This window comes from Lethenteron reissneri, chromosome 2, assembly GCF_015708825.2.
Source record: "Lethenteron reissneri isolate LAM-NWPU_2019-01 chromosome 2, ASM1570882v1, whole genome shotgun sequence".
Taxonomy (NCBI): domain Eukaryota; kingdom Metazoa; phylum Chordata; class Hyperoartia; order Petromyzontiformes; family Petromyzontidae; genus Lethenteron; species Lethenteron reissneri.
The window spans coordinates 13,230,311-13,246,215 of NC_083780.1; the positions used below are offsets into that span (position 1 = coordinate 13,230,311).

The 15,905-nt window shown below is 42.9% G+C and overlaps 1 protein-coding gene across 1 annotated transcript in view; it reads right to left on the bottom strand.

The window, feature by feature from the left end:
* Nucleotides 1–15,905, bottom strand: part of TEX11 (testis expressed 11) — a 30,936-nt gene that overhangs the window by 8,007 nt on the left and 7,024 nt on the right. The window contains 17 exon segments of the mRNA XM_061549038.1: nucleotides 344–535; nucleotides 2,059–2,137; nucleotides 2,511–2,624; nucleotides 3,046–3,116; nucleotides 3,560–3,640; nucleotides 4,530–4,570; nucleotides 7,034–7,081; nucleotides 7,909–7,994; nucleotides 9,296–9,414; nucleotides 10,525–10,627; nucleotides 11,548–11,685; nucleotides 12,411–12,496; nucleotides 12,748–12,899; nucleotides 13,181–13,259; nucleotides 14,370–14,451; nucleotides 15,075–15,170; nucleotides 15,616–15,673. Of these exon segments, the coding sequence (XP_061405022.1) occupies nucleotides 344–535; nucleotides 2,059–2,137; nucleotides 2,511–2,624; nucleotides 3,046–3,116; nucleotides 3,560–3,640; nucleotides 4,530–4,570; nucleotides 7,034–7,081; nucleotides 7,909–7,994; nucleotides 9,296–9,414; nucleotides 10,525–10,627; nucleotides 11,548–11,685; nucleotides 12,411–12,496; nucleotides 12,748–12,899; nucleotides 13,181–13,259; nucleotides 14,370–14,451; nucleotides 15,075–15,170; nucleotides 15,616–15,673 (1,625 nt within the window).

The following is a 15,905-nucleotide window of genomic DNA, read 5'->3' on the forward strand; positions in this document are numbered from 1 at the left end:
TGAAGACGGCTGCTTGCATTGTGGCCGAAACGTCGTGAGAATTATTTTATAATGTTTTATTTTTATTATTTTATTATTTTCCTTCTACGTGACTTTACCGAAAGAACCAAGAAGATACAACAACCTGTTATGCATGGTGGCCACCCATCCAACCACTAGCCAGACCCATACCTGCTTAGCGTCTGAGATTTGATAAGACTAGGCACATTCTGGGTGATCTGGTTTAAGGCTAGGTGAATCATAACACAACCTACAAATTAGTACAGGGGAAAAAAACAATACAATGGCAACCGAGTGTTGTCATGCAGTGCAATGCCATTTGGTGTTGTACACTCATTGTTACCTGCTGCGGTTTCCAGAGCATGGGGCTCCACGTCAGGCAAGTCGAACAGGGACTGCAGGGCCTCCTCTAACCGTGGGCTTGCCACACTTGTGCGATTAGAGCATTCACCCTCAAGGCTGCACAGCTTGGCTTTCGCCTCCAGCTCGTAGAGACGCATGAGGGTACTGGACGGGTCTCGCTGGGGCTGCCCCACTTCCAGACCAGAAACGCACACATAAACACACGCGTGTACGCAAGTACGAGCACGTGCATGCACACGCATACAAGATAAATGAAAGCATCCTCGTACAACCCTACAGACTGCTGGGGCAAGTGATGTTAGCAGGCAGCTATTACAGTAGGCATGGCATACGAGGGGGTGTTGTGGCGAACACCTACGGTAGCAGCCTGCTGCCATTGTCTCCTTGGTGCTAATTCTTAAAAATAGCAACAGGTCTGGAATGCTCGTCCTTACAATATTAGGAAGCCACTGGAGCTATGCACTTTTAAATCTAGATTGAAAAACTAATTTCATTAGAACAGATTTTAGTATTTAGTTTACCGTCCTTCCTCACATCCCCGATTAGCAAGGTTGGACTTTGTATGGTGTGAAAGAAGTTCAACATACATACATATTTTGACTTAAAACTTTCGTGACTGCAGGAATTCATATTCTTTGGTTCTTTCGGTAAAGTCACGTAGATATACAAATTGTAATAAAAATAAAGTGAATACAAAATAAAATATTGTCGCCTGGTTATTACATTTGGTGAGTGTACTGGCAGTCTATAATGTATACCTCGGTGAGTGTACTAGCAGTCTATAATGTAGACTATAGCCTGGTTTTTAACGCCACCCTCCGCCCTTTAGAGGCTAACCCCCCTTTTCCTGATGACGACCGCTTGTGTTGCGATCGAAACGTCGTGGCTTTTTGTTTGTTTTTTATTTTTTTTTATTTTCAGGCTAAGTCTACATTATAGACTGCCAATATACTCACCAAGGTTAAGAACCAGGCTACAGTCTACATTATAGACTGCCAGTACGCTCACTCAGCTTAATAACCATTGGCACAGTTTACATTATAGACTGCCAGTACACTCACCCAGCTTAATAACCAGGCTATAGTCTACATTATAGATTGCCAGTACACTCACTCCGATTAAGAACCAGGCTACAGTATTATTTTATTTTGTATTATTTGTATTCACTTTATTTTTATTATTTTTATATCTACGTTACTTTACCGAAAGAACCAAATAATATACATACATATATGTAGTGTAATAGCGCCAGCTGGTGGCCAACCGCGGCAACTGTGGTGGACAAACTGTACACACGCCGGTGAGCATGTGAGCGGGTGTGTCGGCAGGGCAAGTGCTGTTAGCGAGCACCTATGAAGGCCGGCACGGCCCACGAAAGGGGTGGGTGGCCAGTACCACGCCCGACCTGCCTTTGTCTCCCCAGTGGCGATGTTTGTACACCGCACCAGGTACTAATTTGAGGCTGAGGCGACCTAGGAGGCCACCAAGACCGGTTCAGATAATCGTCACTGGTGTTGACCGCGAGCTGCAATAGAACCCGGGTCGCCAGGTTCGTAGCGGAGGATGCTAACCACTGCACTACCTGCTCCCCACACCAGCACTCATGCACACACATGTGCGGGTGCACACATACATAACTCTAACGTGATATTTGCCCTCTGAGCCCACTCAGCCACTTCCCACTCAGACTCTCACCTTTAACCTCTGTCCTCAATCTGGCATCGACCTTCCGGCACGCCTCGGTGTGCTCCAGCACCCTTGTGAGCTGAGCCAACTACGCGACACAAAAAAAACTCGAGCCATCAGAACCAGTCTTAATGCAGTCGGCATTTTAGTCTCATTAATCTTAGTCTAGTCGCACGAACACCTGCAAATGCTTGATTGAGTTTTAGTCTGTGGATTAATTTAGCCATTTCATTTTAATGATTAAATAAAATCCTGGACTCAAAATAATGACGGGCTCACTTGGTGCATGTATGTTATTTTATTGTATGGTTCTGTTTGCCCCCTTTTCCTTTTTCCCCGCCCGAGGGCATCTGGCCTCAATATATCTGTACTCTCTCTCCCCATTGCTCACGCTCTGTACCGGGCTCTTGTTCAATAAAAAAAAAACTATTCAAATGGTTACAACCTTGAGTTAACAAAACCTGTTCGTCGCCCGTGCTGTCCCTTCCTAATTGCAGCGCCGCCCCTGCTGCCATCACCAGGCAGGTCTTCTGGGCGAGGAGTTGGGGCACGTCCTCGACACACAGCCGTGAGAGCTGAGGCACACAAACGCGCACACACCGAGCAGAGGTGGTGCTTCTCTCACGCGGGCTTGCTTAACTGACGGGATCTGCGCAGCTTGTGAATTTTTGGCCACTGATTTGTTAACTGGTTTGTGGGTAACTTTATGTTAGCTTTCTAAACTTAACCGTGTGCGCCAAGAGACGATGGCTGTGGTGACAGTGCGCGTTTGTGTGCCTCAGTTGGCACAGCTGATACATCTGCCAGTCATCTCAGTCAGCCAACCCATCGCACCTGGGTCTCTCACATGACATCCTGTCAGAGAGCCTTCGACACTTCACGTGGCCTCAAAGTGCACCTGGCCTGGCACGGCACAGGCGCCGTAGTGACATCATCGTCACTTAGTGGTGAATGGTGGGTATTGGTAATAATGATAATGCCACTGATAAAACTCACCTGATATGACAGCATGAAAAATGTTTCCATATTTTCAGGACCATTCTCACTATCCAATGCAAAGTTCCAAGCTGAGAAAAAAACAAGCAACAAATACACGACTCATATCCAATGAAAAAAGGGGAAAACCAGACTACAGTAAAACCTTGGATTGCGAGTAACTTGGTCTGCGAGTGTTTTGCAAGACGAGCAAAAATTTAAAATAAATATTAATTTGATAAACGAGCGAGGTCTTGCAATACGAGTAGTAGGTGTATACGCTGTCTGCCGAGCGTCACATGATCACAACTGATATGAGTGCTTTGATATACGAGTGCTTTGGATTACAAACACGTTTCCAGAACGAATTATGCTCGCAATCCAAGGTTTACCTGTATTTCATTCACAACATAAAATGATAAACCAGTCACTGATGAGGGCTAGAGACTTTGTATAGAGCTTGGGATTAATTCACATTTGTACACTTTACAAATTGTATTGTATTGCCATAAATTATACCTTAAAAAAGACTCACCAATACTTTTAAACCAGTTTGCATCAGCATCTCTTTCTTCAACTGTAAGTTTGCCATCACAGTCCTTCAGTTTTTCTAGAGCTGATATAACACAAAACATTTAAACGTGTATCATAAATACTTTTCCCCTCAATTATTCTCCAAATCTACAATCGACATTGTGCTTTGGAACTCTTAAGAGCACGGGAGTGAGCAATGTAGTGAACAAGGTGATATCACGTAACTATTTCTGATGTAACTTTGATGGGGTATTTTCTGTGCATAGTAAAAGTATGTAACCAAAGATTCAATGACATAATCGTTGACAAATACATGATAAAACATTTCTTTGACAGAGAAAATGGTACAAAAACCTAAACGTGTACAATAACACATGAAGAATGCATGCTTGAAATGCCACCGTGACAGGAAAAGGAACACGTGGATTACAAGACACACTAAAAATCAGGGAGCATTTTACTGTAATGGTGTCAATGGTTGCTTTTGGGAACTACGGTATAAAAATGGGCGATACGAGAAAACACACCAAGTAGGAACGTTTCAAAGTTTTGCTATTTAATGTTTTTGAGTTGTATCCGGGACGTGCATCATGTGACTTGAAACACAATGTGCTCAGCGGTGGCCGGATGACACAGAAGTGAGACTGCCAAGTTCACGCCACTGATATCTTGGGTTTAAATCCAGGTTTTAGCCACCTGTGACTAAACAATATTTTTCAAGTGTGTTGAGTTGATGGTCTGTGGTCACCAATGATTGCACACATAAAATCGTAACAATACATTTGCTTCTACACATAAGTTGGATAAATTCCAACTTCCTTTCCGTCAGCCTTGCTACAACATAAAAGATTGCGATGTGAGAGATCCGAATTGATACTTGGGTCTCATGACATGAGGCCAATAGCATAATCGGACAAAATTTGGGAAAAAGACAACAATAATATTTAAACCTAAGGAACATTGCATCTCACCTGTTTGCTGATAGGAGATCATTGGGGCCATGTCCTTTGTTCTGTAAAAACAATAATGCATGTGCGCACACAAAGGCATAACAAGGTTAACGTGGCAATGCACACAAACGTGCCCAGACCCACTCTGTAGTTTCTGACTTATTTATGTGGATTCTTCAATGTGACTTACTTTTGGCCTTTTACCCAGCATTTCCCCAACATGATGAAATAATTAATATGGCATTGACAACACATTCCCAAGGATGTATATGTACAGAACCCTTTTTCAATCCGCTGTTGGATTACTGCCTCTTCCCATTGTGGATCGAGGGGGATACTTGAACGTACTTGACTAGGATGATCACTGTAGGTTGGTTAAACTGAGGAGCAAAGACATTGGAGCATTCTACCGTACAACAATGGATGATGTTGCACTGCCATCTGTTGCCCACAATGCATCCTCGCAGAGTAATCTTTACAAATGATAGTTAAAATGAATTATTAACATTGTAACTAAAAGGACAACTGTCCAATAATCTGCAAATACTATTGGAGAAAGTGCTATGCAGCTACAACACTCAGGGCTATGTTCCTGGTAACCAAAGTTCCATCAATGGCCATTGTGCACAACACCAGTGGAAATTGGTATCTGTGCCTGGCCTGGTTTTCCGTGAGATCGACTCAGCCTTAAATGGGTAGCATGTGTAAAGATAGTGATAGGTTTTTACCCTTTCAACTGGTACAAAAACTGACACCTTTATACAAGGCATCATGTTTGCAATAACCACAACACAAGCAGTCAAAATGCAAACAAAAAGAAACAACTCCGATAATGATATGCACTGTCCTTGAAGTTGATTGGTCCACACCCGAGACAGCTTTTTGTACCAGTTGAAAGGGTAAAAACCTATCACTATATTTTGCCACTGGCAAAGGAGGTCTCATAGTGTAATGTGTAAAGATGTTTAATTCTTGGCACTAAGAGACAATGCTGGCCAGGCATGTATATTCCATGCCACACCTGTTATCTTGTGTAAGGTGCCAGACTAAATTGTTGTGACTAATGTCCATTCACACACACTCGTACACAGACACGAAAATATGTAAAACCAACGGACGCGGTTTGACAACATCCGACCAGCACAATGACTAACAACAAGGTTACATGCGTAACCTGTTCAACCCACGCATGGCACTCATTATCATGTTTATTATGCAATTCAGGAATGACCAAACCACATCTACAGAACAGTTCAAGTACAGCCTGATAAGTTGTAATTGAATAGTTGTTACTTTCAATTAAAAATGAATACAAAAAAATATGTGGAAGTGATAGTGGCCAAGTACATTAGTCCCTTGCAACGGAGCTAGACAAGGGATTTCTAAACTCAAACCTCCATATTCTTTGGGTCCTTTTCCTGAAGGTGACCGCTTGTGTCGCAATCGAAACGTCGTCGTTTTTTTATTATTTTCTTTGAACCTATCTACGTGAGATTCAAACCTCCAGTCAACCGGCGCAAGCGAACTGGTTGCGTGATCTCCCCGTGCGACTACGTGGCTCACTCAGCGACTAGGGAATGCATAAGTCGTGTCTGTCTTGTGGCTCTCAGTCATATGAATGTTTTGGTATGTGGCTCGCAGGGTCAGAAAGTTTTACCACACACCCGACACAGTTTAATGTTCAAGTTTATTTTCGTTTAACTAGGTGAGAACTCAAGAGACCAGGATAATCTCATTTGCAAGATTGATCCAGGTCACCAAAATGAGAAAAGCAAAACAAATAAAACAAAGTCAATAAAACAATTACAAACATAGCTGGTCTGTGGCACAAGCCTATGATCCAGTACTTTAGAGGCAAGAATTGGTGAATAATGTAGAAGTTTGTGATACTCCAAGCAAAATTAGTATTGCGTCCATCATGTGTGAAATTGAGCGTTATGCCCCCCACCATACACATTAGTTATCTGAGTACTTTCGCATGCAAACATTCATGAAATGTATCAAACATGGCAAAGAAGGACGCTCCTGAAAAGGAGTTTTGAGATAGCAAGTTTATCCCGAATAAATAAAGGCCAAATTAACGCAATAAACACCAGCTGGGCATCATCTTCCATGATGTCCCGTGCACATATCTGTTAAGGTTTGAACTACGGTTAAGATTCAATATCCAAATGTAGCACTTCTCCTCTACCACGTGTGGTTAAGTGTTTTTTAGTGATCATTGCAGGAATGCAAGTGGAGACGTCCCACAACAAACCAACATTCAGTCTCCCTCTAGGTCTTACTGGAATAATAAATATATATTTTCTAAAGTTGACTTTCCAATAAATTGTGGAGACCCAGGGAGAACCCATGAACACTCGAAAAAATTAATAACAGCTAGACCAGCAGCCTACTTTCTGTTCTACTTTCTACATGCTACCTCGTAGCACTACAACATGGGAGTTGGACATGCGTGACAATCTCTTTGTGATTCACCAACCCTTGTTGCAAAAGTAAAATGAATATAAAAAAAGTCCACTCACAGCTTATCTTCCTCTTCATCCTCCGTTATTCTCAGTCTCACTAAGCATCTGCACACGACACGCGTTGGCGCATGCGCAATCGATAACATTCAACAGCCTCACGGAGTCTGAGGGAGAAACACCGTTTCGTTTGGAAACCACAGTACCCTAAGAACACATTCCTGCGGAGGGAGCTGGTAGGAACGTTGGGTTGCTCGGTCAATGGCCAGGGTCAACGGCGGTGTGGTGTATTCCGCAAATATGCCCGACTGTGAGGGCGGGCACAAGCCGGCGTGAATAGGTTAAACGTTGAGTTTTATAAGGGCACCACGGGGTGACCGCCCCTCCTCACCCAGCCCCACCCCTCCCACCCAGCCCCTCCCCACCCTCACCTCCCCACCCAGCCCCTCCCTCCCCACCCAGCCCCTCCCTTCACGACGGACGGACACAATATTCCCCTGTGGGCTGGTGTAACCAGGAGGTTCTTACCAGTAAAACCCATGCTTGTCTATGCGGACTGACGAAGTGGGGCCCAGGATCGTTTCAGATATCACTCATCGACGATGTTAACCATGGCCAAGAATTTAACTCAGGTTGCTGGATTGATAGTGCAGTGTGCTAGCCACTGCACCACCGATCCACCACCATATACTGTATACGAGAGCATAACATCAAGGTGCAACAATTTACCCCCTCCCACATCAGCGATTTGATGACTTGTAAACATTCAGGATCATGATGCGATTAAATATGTTTTCACCGTTGTAATGAATGTAGAGGCCACTAGTGGCTGAAGGGGTCACATGACCCCATTACAATACGAAATATTAATCGAAAAAACATACTACGTAATGTAACAATTGTGCAAGTGCATAGGATGAGACACAAATTGTTACTTTAGAGCGTGCAGGGTTTTTTTAATATCACTCGAAGTTGAAGAGAAGATTTCCAGGGCCTTTGCTGCCAACTTATTCTGTTTGTACTGTGGATACACACACAAAACAAAGATACCCTTATAGCCTTTAACAGACTGTTGGGGCAAGTGCTGTTAGCGAGCACATATGAAGGCTGGCACGGCACACGAGGGGGTGGGTGGTTAATACAATGGCCAGCCACTTTTCTCCCGAATAGCAATGTTTACACACTGCATCAGGTACTCATTTGCGGCTGAGTCGACCTAGGGGAGGATCAGGACTTGTTCAGATATTCGTTACTGGTGTTGGCCGGGAGCGAAATTCAACCTCGGCTCACCGGGTGTATTGCAGTGTGCTGACCGCTACCAAATACCCACCATTCGCCACTAAGTGACGGTGACGTCACCACGCCAGGCCAGGTGCACTTTGAGGCCACGTGAAGTATGGAAGGCTCGCTGACAGGTCACGGGACAGACAAAGGTGCCATGGGTTGGCCGACTGACATGACTGGCAGATGTACTAGCTGTATTCCCTACTGTGGCAGTTTGCTGTATTTTAGCCACCCGGTGCTCCGCTCGTTGTTGTGAGCGTCCCTCCTCCGCCCTCAGTTGTTGTTGGAGGGCGACTGCCTCCAACTGCCCAGTAGCGTCTTTCACGAGCCTCAGTCCATCTTTTCTCCAGCGTATGTCGTGCCCGTTTAGCCCTCCTCTATGCTACCAAACACAAACTGCTTGGGTATGCGGGCTACATGACCGCTACACTACCGCTCCCACACAAACGCATACATATATAGACACAAACACTTATCATAGAGACAAACACAGGCAGAGATCCTCGGTTCAGCCTTTAACAAACTATTGGGGACAAGTGCTATTAGTGAGCACCTATTAAGGCTGGAACAGTGGACTACAAGGTGGTAAGGGCAGCACCATGCCTAGCCACCTTTGTCTACCTAGTGAGCTGTTCTTATGTATGGCAATATTAGAATTTGAATGCCAATGTTGAGGTCTGCTTCCACAAGAGGGCTTCAGAAGAGTTCTTGTAGTTTTCTATTCGTCCGTTGAAAGAGCGCAGACTTATGTTTCACTTTGATTCATAGTTTGGGTTGCATGTCCACAATCGCACTGCGGCTTGTCTTTAATGTAAATTGTTTTAAGGAAATGTGCGCATCGACCCAATGACGTTCAGATGCGGTGGGTGCAGTGTGCAATCGTCATCCCTAGTGATGTTAACACATTGCACCAGATACCCATGACCGATTCATATATCAATGTTTGCCATGGCCGGGAGTCAAACCCAGGGCTCCCCCAGATTGTATAACCCAGTTCCTGACATCGGTGCTGCCCCATACCTTACACATAGCACCTACCTCTAGGCCGAGCTGCGCTGCAAGCTCCAGCAGCTCCGAGAGGGAGTTTGGCTCCAGGCTCGAGTCCTTATTCTCAGCTGACTTGCTCAGCATCTCCATTTTGCTGAGGGCCTCTGTGGCTGTAGGACATCATTGCTGTCATCATCATCATGATCATCAGCATTGTGACTGTTATCAATATGGTCAAACTACGCCATCATTAACATCATGATCATCAGGTGGAGTAGGCTGTTTAGGAAATCACATTATGTTACTGTAGCTTTTGGTTGTAAGCTTAAAGTATTATAAATGGTGGGTTGCTCCAGCTTCTTTGATTTCCTTTCAAATGAAGCTGAATACATTAACGGATGGCCCTCCAATTTGTTTTTGGGATGTACCACGTATTGTGTGACACGTTCGACGTTTCACTCCACGTACCGGGAGCTTCTACAGGAAGTGAGCATTTCACATTTTTCAATTCCGTTCCTGAAGAAGCTCCAAGCGGGTGAGGTGAAACGTCGGGCATCATGCTGAATAACACGCAGTACAACCTGAAAACACATATGAGAGCCATCCAGCACAACCGAGAAAACCTAGGCAGTGTTTATTAATGGTTTGGCCAAACATCCCAATGTAGCAAGACCCACCGTTATTATCACCAAGATCACTGTACTCCAGTTCTCTCCCACACGCAAACATGAATTCATAAGGATTTGGCTAACCATTGAAAATTGGTGCCTCTTGAAAAAAGTTGTCATTAAATTATGCTAAATTTGTTTTCGAGAACTGGAAATCATAAACACTCCACAAATTCAGAGCGCCATCTCCTGTTTCCAGACAGAACCCTACATTCAATTAGAAGATTTTTGATTAATTGTAACAATATCCAAGACAATGGAGCAGTTTAAATCAACTTCTGTAAATTGCAAAAAAATGGCACTTTGTGTGTCATATTGTGGCTCCTGTCGACTTGGCAGTGTCACCATTCTAAGGTGACTTGTGAAATATATAGAATTGATTTGTGTGATGTTTACGTCCAGTGTGAAATAAAAACAAAGTGGCTGGTTTGACACTCTCCTGTGTCAACCCATTATGACTAAGTGTGTGGTGCCTGGTGAATAGAGTCGTGTCAGGTGAGTGTCTGGTAAGTAGTGAGTGGCATCAGTCGAGTGCTATAAGGTGAATGGTGAAACTAAGCTGTGTAATGACACGAGCAAAGCTATTTTAAAACAATAACGGACTTCACTGACCACCCTGAATGTTCCCTGTGGACAAAGTGAGTTGGAAGATTACAAAATTAGTGTTGATGGAGTCTGGATCACAGTGTTGGGCCTCCTTGGCTGCCTCCATGGCCTGCAAAAAAACAGAACGCATGCAAGAATACATTGTCATTTTTGCAATTTTCTCCAAATAGTTATATCGGTGTTACGTCATGAGCCAAAGTATCCACGTATCTCTCGCAGCGCAGTGCAACCCCTTGTATTTCAGAATGGCCTGCAGATATCACAAAGTTGCATCTGATATCTCTGACTTAAAACTTTCGTGACTGCAGGAATTCATATTCATATTCTTTGGTTTTTTTGGTAAAGTCACGTAGACACATGGCACAGAGAGACACATTGTGGGAAAAATATTTTCCAAGTAAACCGAGTCAACATTTTATTGGCGAACGGGACATCTGATCAAACTGTTTTCGAATGTGCAGCTTAATCATTATTGTAGCTTGCCAATCCAAAATCACACCCAAGACCTGAGGTTAAAATGTGTTTGCACATGACCAAATAGAAAGAGTAAATACCTAAGCATATGTGCTTGGGCTGGGGTGGAATGTAAATGCACAAACTGCACTGAATAAAAAGGTTAAATGTATTGGCACATAAATTGGCATGTTCTGGCACACTGACACACGGTGGCGTGATTTACACAAGTTGGCGTATGCCAACACACGTTGACACCCTCTTAATATGTGTTGGCACATGTTTACGTACACATGACACACTGTCCCATGCAAGTATGTGTTGGTATAAAATTGCACATGCTAGCATGTAAAGATGTAAAATTATGCATTGAGACATTTTTGCATAGTGGCACACACTGGCACATGTTTGCACATACTGTTGGTACACACTGGCATGAGTTTCTACACACAACTATGCATTGGCCCAGGTTGGCACATGTTGCCAGCATTGGTATGTTTTTTTATTAAGTATGTTGGTACACACAGGCATGTGTCGGTGAATAATGGTACACGCTGGCACGTGTCGTCCACACACCTGCTCATACTGCAGCATGTGCTGGTAGCAGGTGCTTCGGTTACGATGCAGACGTCCCAAGTTCTCGTCATTCGAGCCCGGTGAATATAGGCTGGCTGAGCAGTTGTACCACTTTAGCGCGGTGGCATAGTCGGAGACCTGAACGCACATGGCAAAGATTCGGCATTATATTTTTACAGAGGCTCAGGGAGACACAGGGAGGCATGGAGGAGACAACAAGGCACTACAAGGAGGCAGAGAGAGAAAGACCTGGAACCACGAGACGACACATGGCACAGAGAGACACAAGGAGACAGAGAAAGGCAGAGGAAGAATCGAGAATGTAAAGGGAAACAAAAGAAGGCACAAGACAACACGGGGAAGGAAAAGGAGGGCACAGAGATAGAGGGATGCAATGGGAGACAAAGGGGACAATAGAAAAGTAGAGCGGGTCACATGAAGATATAGAGAAAAAAAGTCATTGGTCTCCAAAGTATCGTGTGTTCTATCCCCTGATTTTATCTGATAATTTTCCATAGAAAGACTAATGAAACATATAATAAAAGATGAGGTTTCTAATGATGGTAATAAAAATGATACATTACATGTTAAAATTGTGTGGCAAATTCTGCAGATGACAATAATGATGAGGGGGTAGCTGATGGAATATTGTTCCTGCCATAGCTGATGATGATAATGCTAAGAAATATGACAATGATGGCAAAGATGATGATGGTATTACCTCAAAACAGTTGTCTGCCTGTTCCTCGATCATGATGTGATAACGATGGTGACAATGAAGGTGATGACAATGGTGATTACAATAATGATGCCAATAATTATATGAACAATGATGATGATGACGATGACGACGACGGTCACACCTCATAGAACTTTGCCGCCTGCTCCCAAATCATGGCTTGGAAGAGTTTCTTCACGCTGTCAGAGAGAGGCCTGCCCGTGTAGTGACCTATACATTCACACCACCACCACATTTTAAACTTTAAAATAAACCGCTGAGATCCTGGGTTGAAATCCAGGCAGCGGCCTGGGTTTGAATTATTATAATTACGTATTATAAAAATTGAGTACCCACTTTAATCAGGGGTGGTTGAAACCCGGATTTAAACCCAGGACCTCAATGGTACCAGCTCAGCACCTCTGACACAGTCATTATGAGTCACCCAGCCATCTAAGGGCAACTGTGATTCTATGGGTCACCTGTAATGCACTCCTCCACGTGCTGCCTTGCCAGTGACTCGTGCCCAAAATGTAACAGGAACTCGAGCTTGAAGAGAAGGATTTGCCCGAACTCCAGGCTGTGCTGCATATGTTTGGTCAGCGTCTCCAGACAGCTAGAACACAGCGACTCCCTGCACGCGAGAGGTTTACATTTAAATAAACCTGTCCAGGCACATCGTCAGTCTTGATCACTAGCCATAATCCCTTCAAGCAACATGCCCTGTCTAAGCCCATTTACATTCATAATTCAATATCATATCTTTACGTTGTGTTTATTCTTTGATCAAAGCATTCCTCTTCCTGTCGCTCAATATCATTCAAAGCATTGATGAACACGAGGGGTGTAAGAACTGATGAATCGTTGCATCCGTAATGATGATTCTCATGATATATTAATGATGCCTGCAAGTACCTGTTGTCGTGCAGGAGACTTCTCAAGGCAGTCAGTGCATGCGTTACCGGTTTATCCTGCTTAAACAGGTCTTCCACAGCTGTTAAAACATCACCAGCACCACCAACAGCACAATGACCAGCTGTTCCAATGTGCCTTATTCAAGCCGCTGACATACAGTTAATGCAATACCGTACCTAAATTAATGGTTTCAATAACAAGAAAACTACCACTGCAATGGCAGGTGCACCTGAAGTGGGAGCATAGTTAAAAATAAAACAGAGAGCAAACTATCTGAAAGCATAAAAGTGTCTTGAAGAAAAACGAAGGGCTAAAAATTGATGAAATTTTCTAACGAGATAATATATAATGAACTACGAAAAAAACGCGACAAAACATTTTGAGAGCACAACACAAAAATGATGGAACATGTCATAAAAAAGCAATGTGGACATGAAGCAGAAAAATGCGGTTTATGATGGATAAATCAGGAATATTAGCTCTTAGGGAACAAGATGGAATCCATAAAACAAAATAAAAACATTACCATGATACTTGTGGAGAAATTATATGCTGATTTCTATAACAAAAAATATTTAATTCTTGATTTGAAGCTTTCGTGACTGCAAGGATTCATACTCTTAGGTTTTTTCGGTAAAGTCATGTAGGTAAAAAATATAAAATAAAATAATAATAAATGAAAATAACTAAATTAAATTACGACGCTTCAGAGGCAACACAAGTCTCCGTCTTCAGGTGGGATCGTCACAGCCAAATTTACTGTACTTTTTTTTTGCAGATGAAGGAAGATAAGAAGGTTCCAGATGTCAAGCTTGAAGAAGCACTGCAGTTTGCAGAATGTAAAATGTGAAGGCTCTCGGACCAGAGGGAATGACTGTCAACAGTCAATTTAGTGGGACCAGCTGTTGGATCAAAATTTGCTAACCTATTTCCTAAGAGTTTAGGCGTAATTGAAATAACTCTATCATGGAATTATGGCTCTATTATTATTCCATTACAAAATGCTGACAACATTTATATTAAAACACAGACCATTTAGCCTATTTTCCAATGACTATAAATTGTTCATGAAAATAATTTTGGACAATTTGGAGCACTTAGAGCATGCTGGATTTAGAATAATTTTTTCTACCAATGACCAGATATGTATTATAAATGAGATGCACATTATGAATGCAGATACAATCACCTTCGAGAATGGCGGTCTCTGATGCTTTGCATTGAGTCAGAATCTTCACTTTTAAGAGCTGACCCTCCGAGTGTGGTTCTTCCTGCCCACATAAAACATCATCGCCCACGATTTAAAAAAGTTACAAATGGCTGCGTAAAACATGCATCACATATTTAGTTTTTCACTTAAAATTCCAGTTCTCAAAACGTTAAATATCAGTTTGGTTGTCATGCGATAAACTTTACTCTCGGTAGTAAGTGGGTGGTAATGTGCTGCCCCCCCCCGGACTGTGTGGACCAGGGGTTCCTTCAAGGGATCTCAGTGGTAGCTCTGTAATATCTGCATCCATGATCCATCACCAATAAAAAAATTAACCCGTAAAAACAAAGTTTTTCACTATAAATCCTTTATATGCGTGGCGGCTAGAGTCCTCTCGTCCTCTGGCTTGAGATGGCTGCCACCATTAAGCAATTGGTAATTAAATATAATTTTTTTTTCCTAAAATGTTGAAAATTTTGGGAAAAAAATTTCACGAAAATAAATTGTCACGCACAACGAGTCTGTGTGCAAAATGTCAGCTCGATTGGATCACGGGAAGTGGGTTAAAAAACGACCGAAAGATTTGCACGGTCGTAAGCGCGCAAGCAAGGGAACTTAATATAAAGGATTTAAAAAATGTAGCGTGTTACTCTTGCCTTCCCAACCATGTCAGCATGCACTCACAGTGGTGGCTATCTCCAGAGCATGTAGGGCCTTCTCTGAGTACTTTATCACATCCCAGTCCATATAAACCTTGGCCAGCAACCGCAGTGACTTGGCCTGAGCACAGATATCCATGTTCAGTCAGTTGGCAAATCAATAAATGACATTTGATTAAAAACAAGCAATAGTCCAGTGCCCTATGAGCAAATAACCAGAATGCGCCAGAACTTGTCTGATTTGTTAAGCTAATCAGTTTACAGCTTGGATATTGCTTGGACAGGTGATAAGCATGGCCAAACACGTTTTTATAGGCTATGGGGCTATGTTATGGGCAGCAAAAGCCAGTTGCAATATTAATAATTCTACTATAATTGTGCTCCCATGCCAACCCACACTACTAGTGTGGTGAAGTATGGTCAACTACCCCCCAAAACCCGCACGGTGTTGGGTGGCCCTCATCCAGCAGTGGATTGACAAAATGACTACATATACATGCTCATTTGAGCAGGGAGACAAACTGAGATTTTAAATAAACACGGGTTTGTGTGTGAGCACAAATCACCTGGTGAGTAGAGCTGGCACTGTACTTGCTGTTCATCTTGCCAATGTCATAACTTTGTCTGCAAAATTATAAAGATAATAACCCTCACCTCCTGCACAAAATAGCAGGGCAACAACATTCAATTGCTATTTTTTGCGATAAAGTTTCTGCTTTAGTGAATATAACAAATATATAATAAAAACATGTTACGTCACTGAGAATAAAAGGGGCACACCTTTCATATGCCCTGCAAGATTATTAATCACATTTTTATTATTTGAGCTGGAAGAAGATGCATTGAGTGAAATACC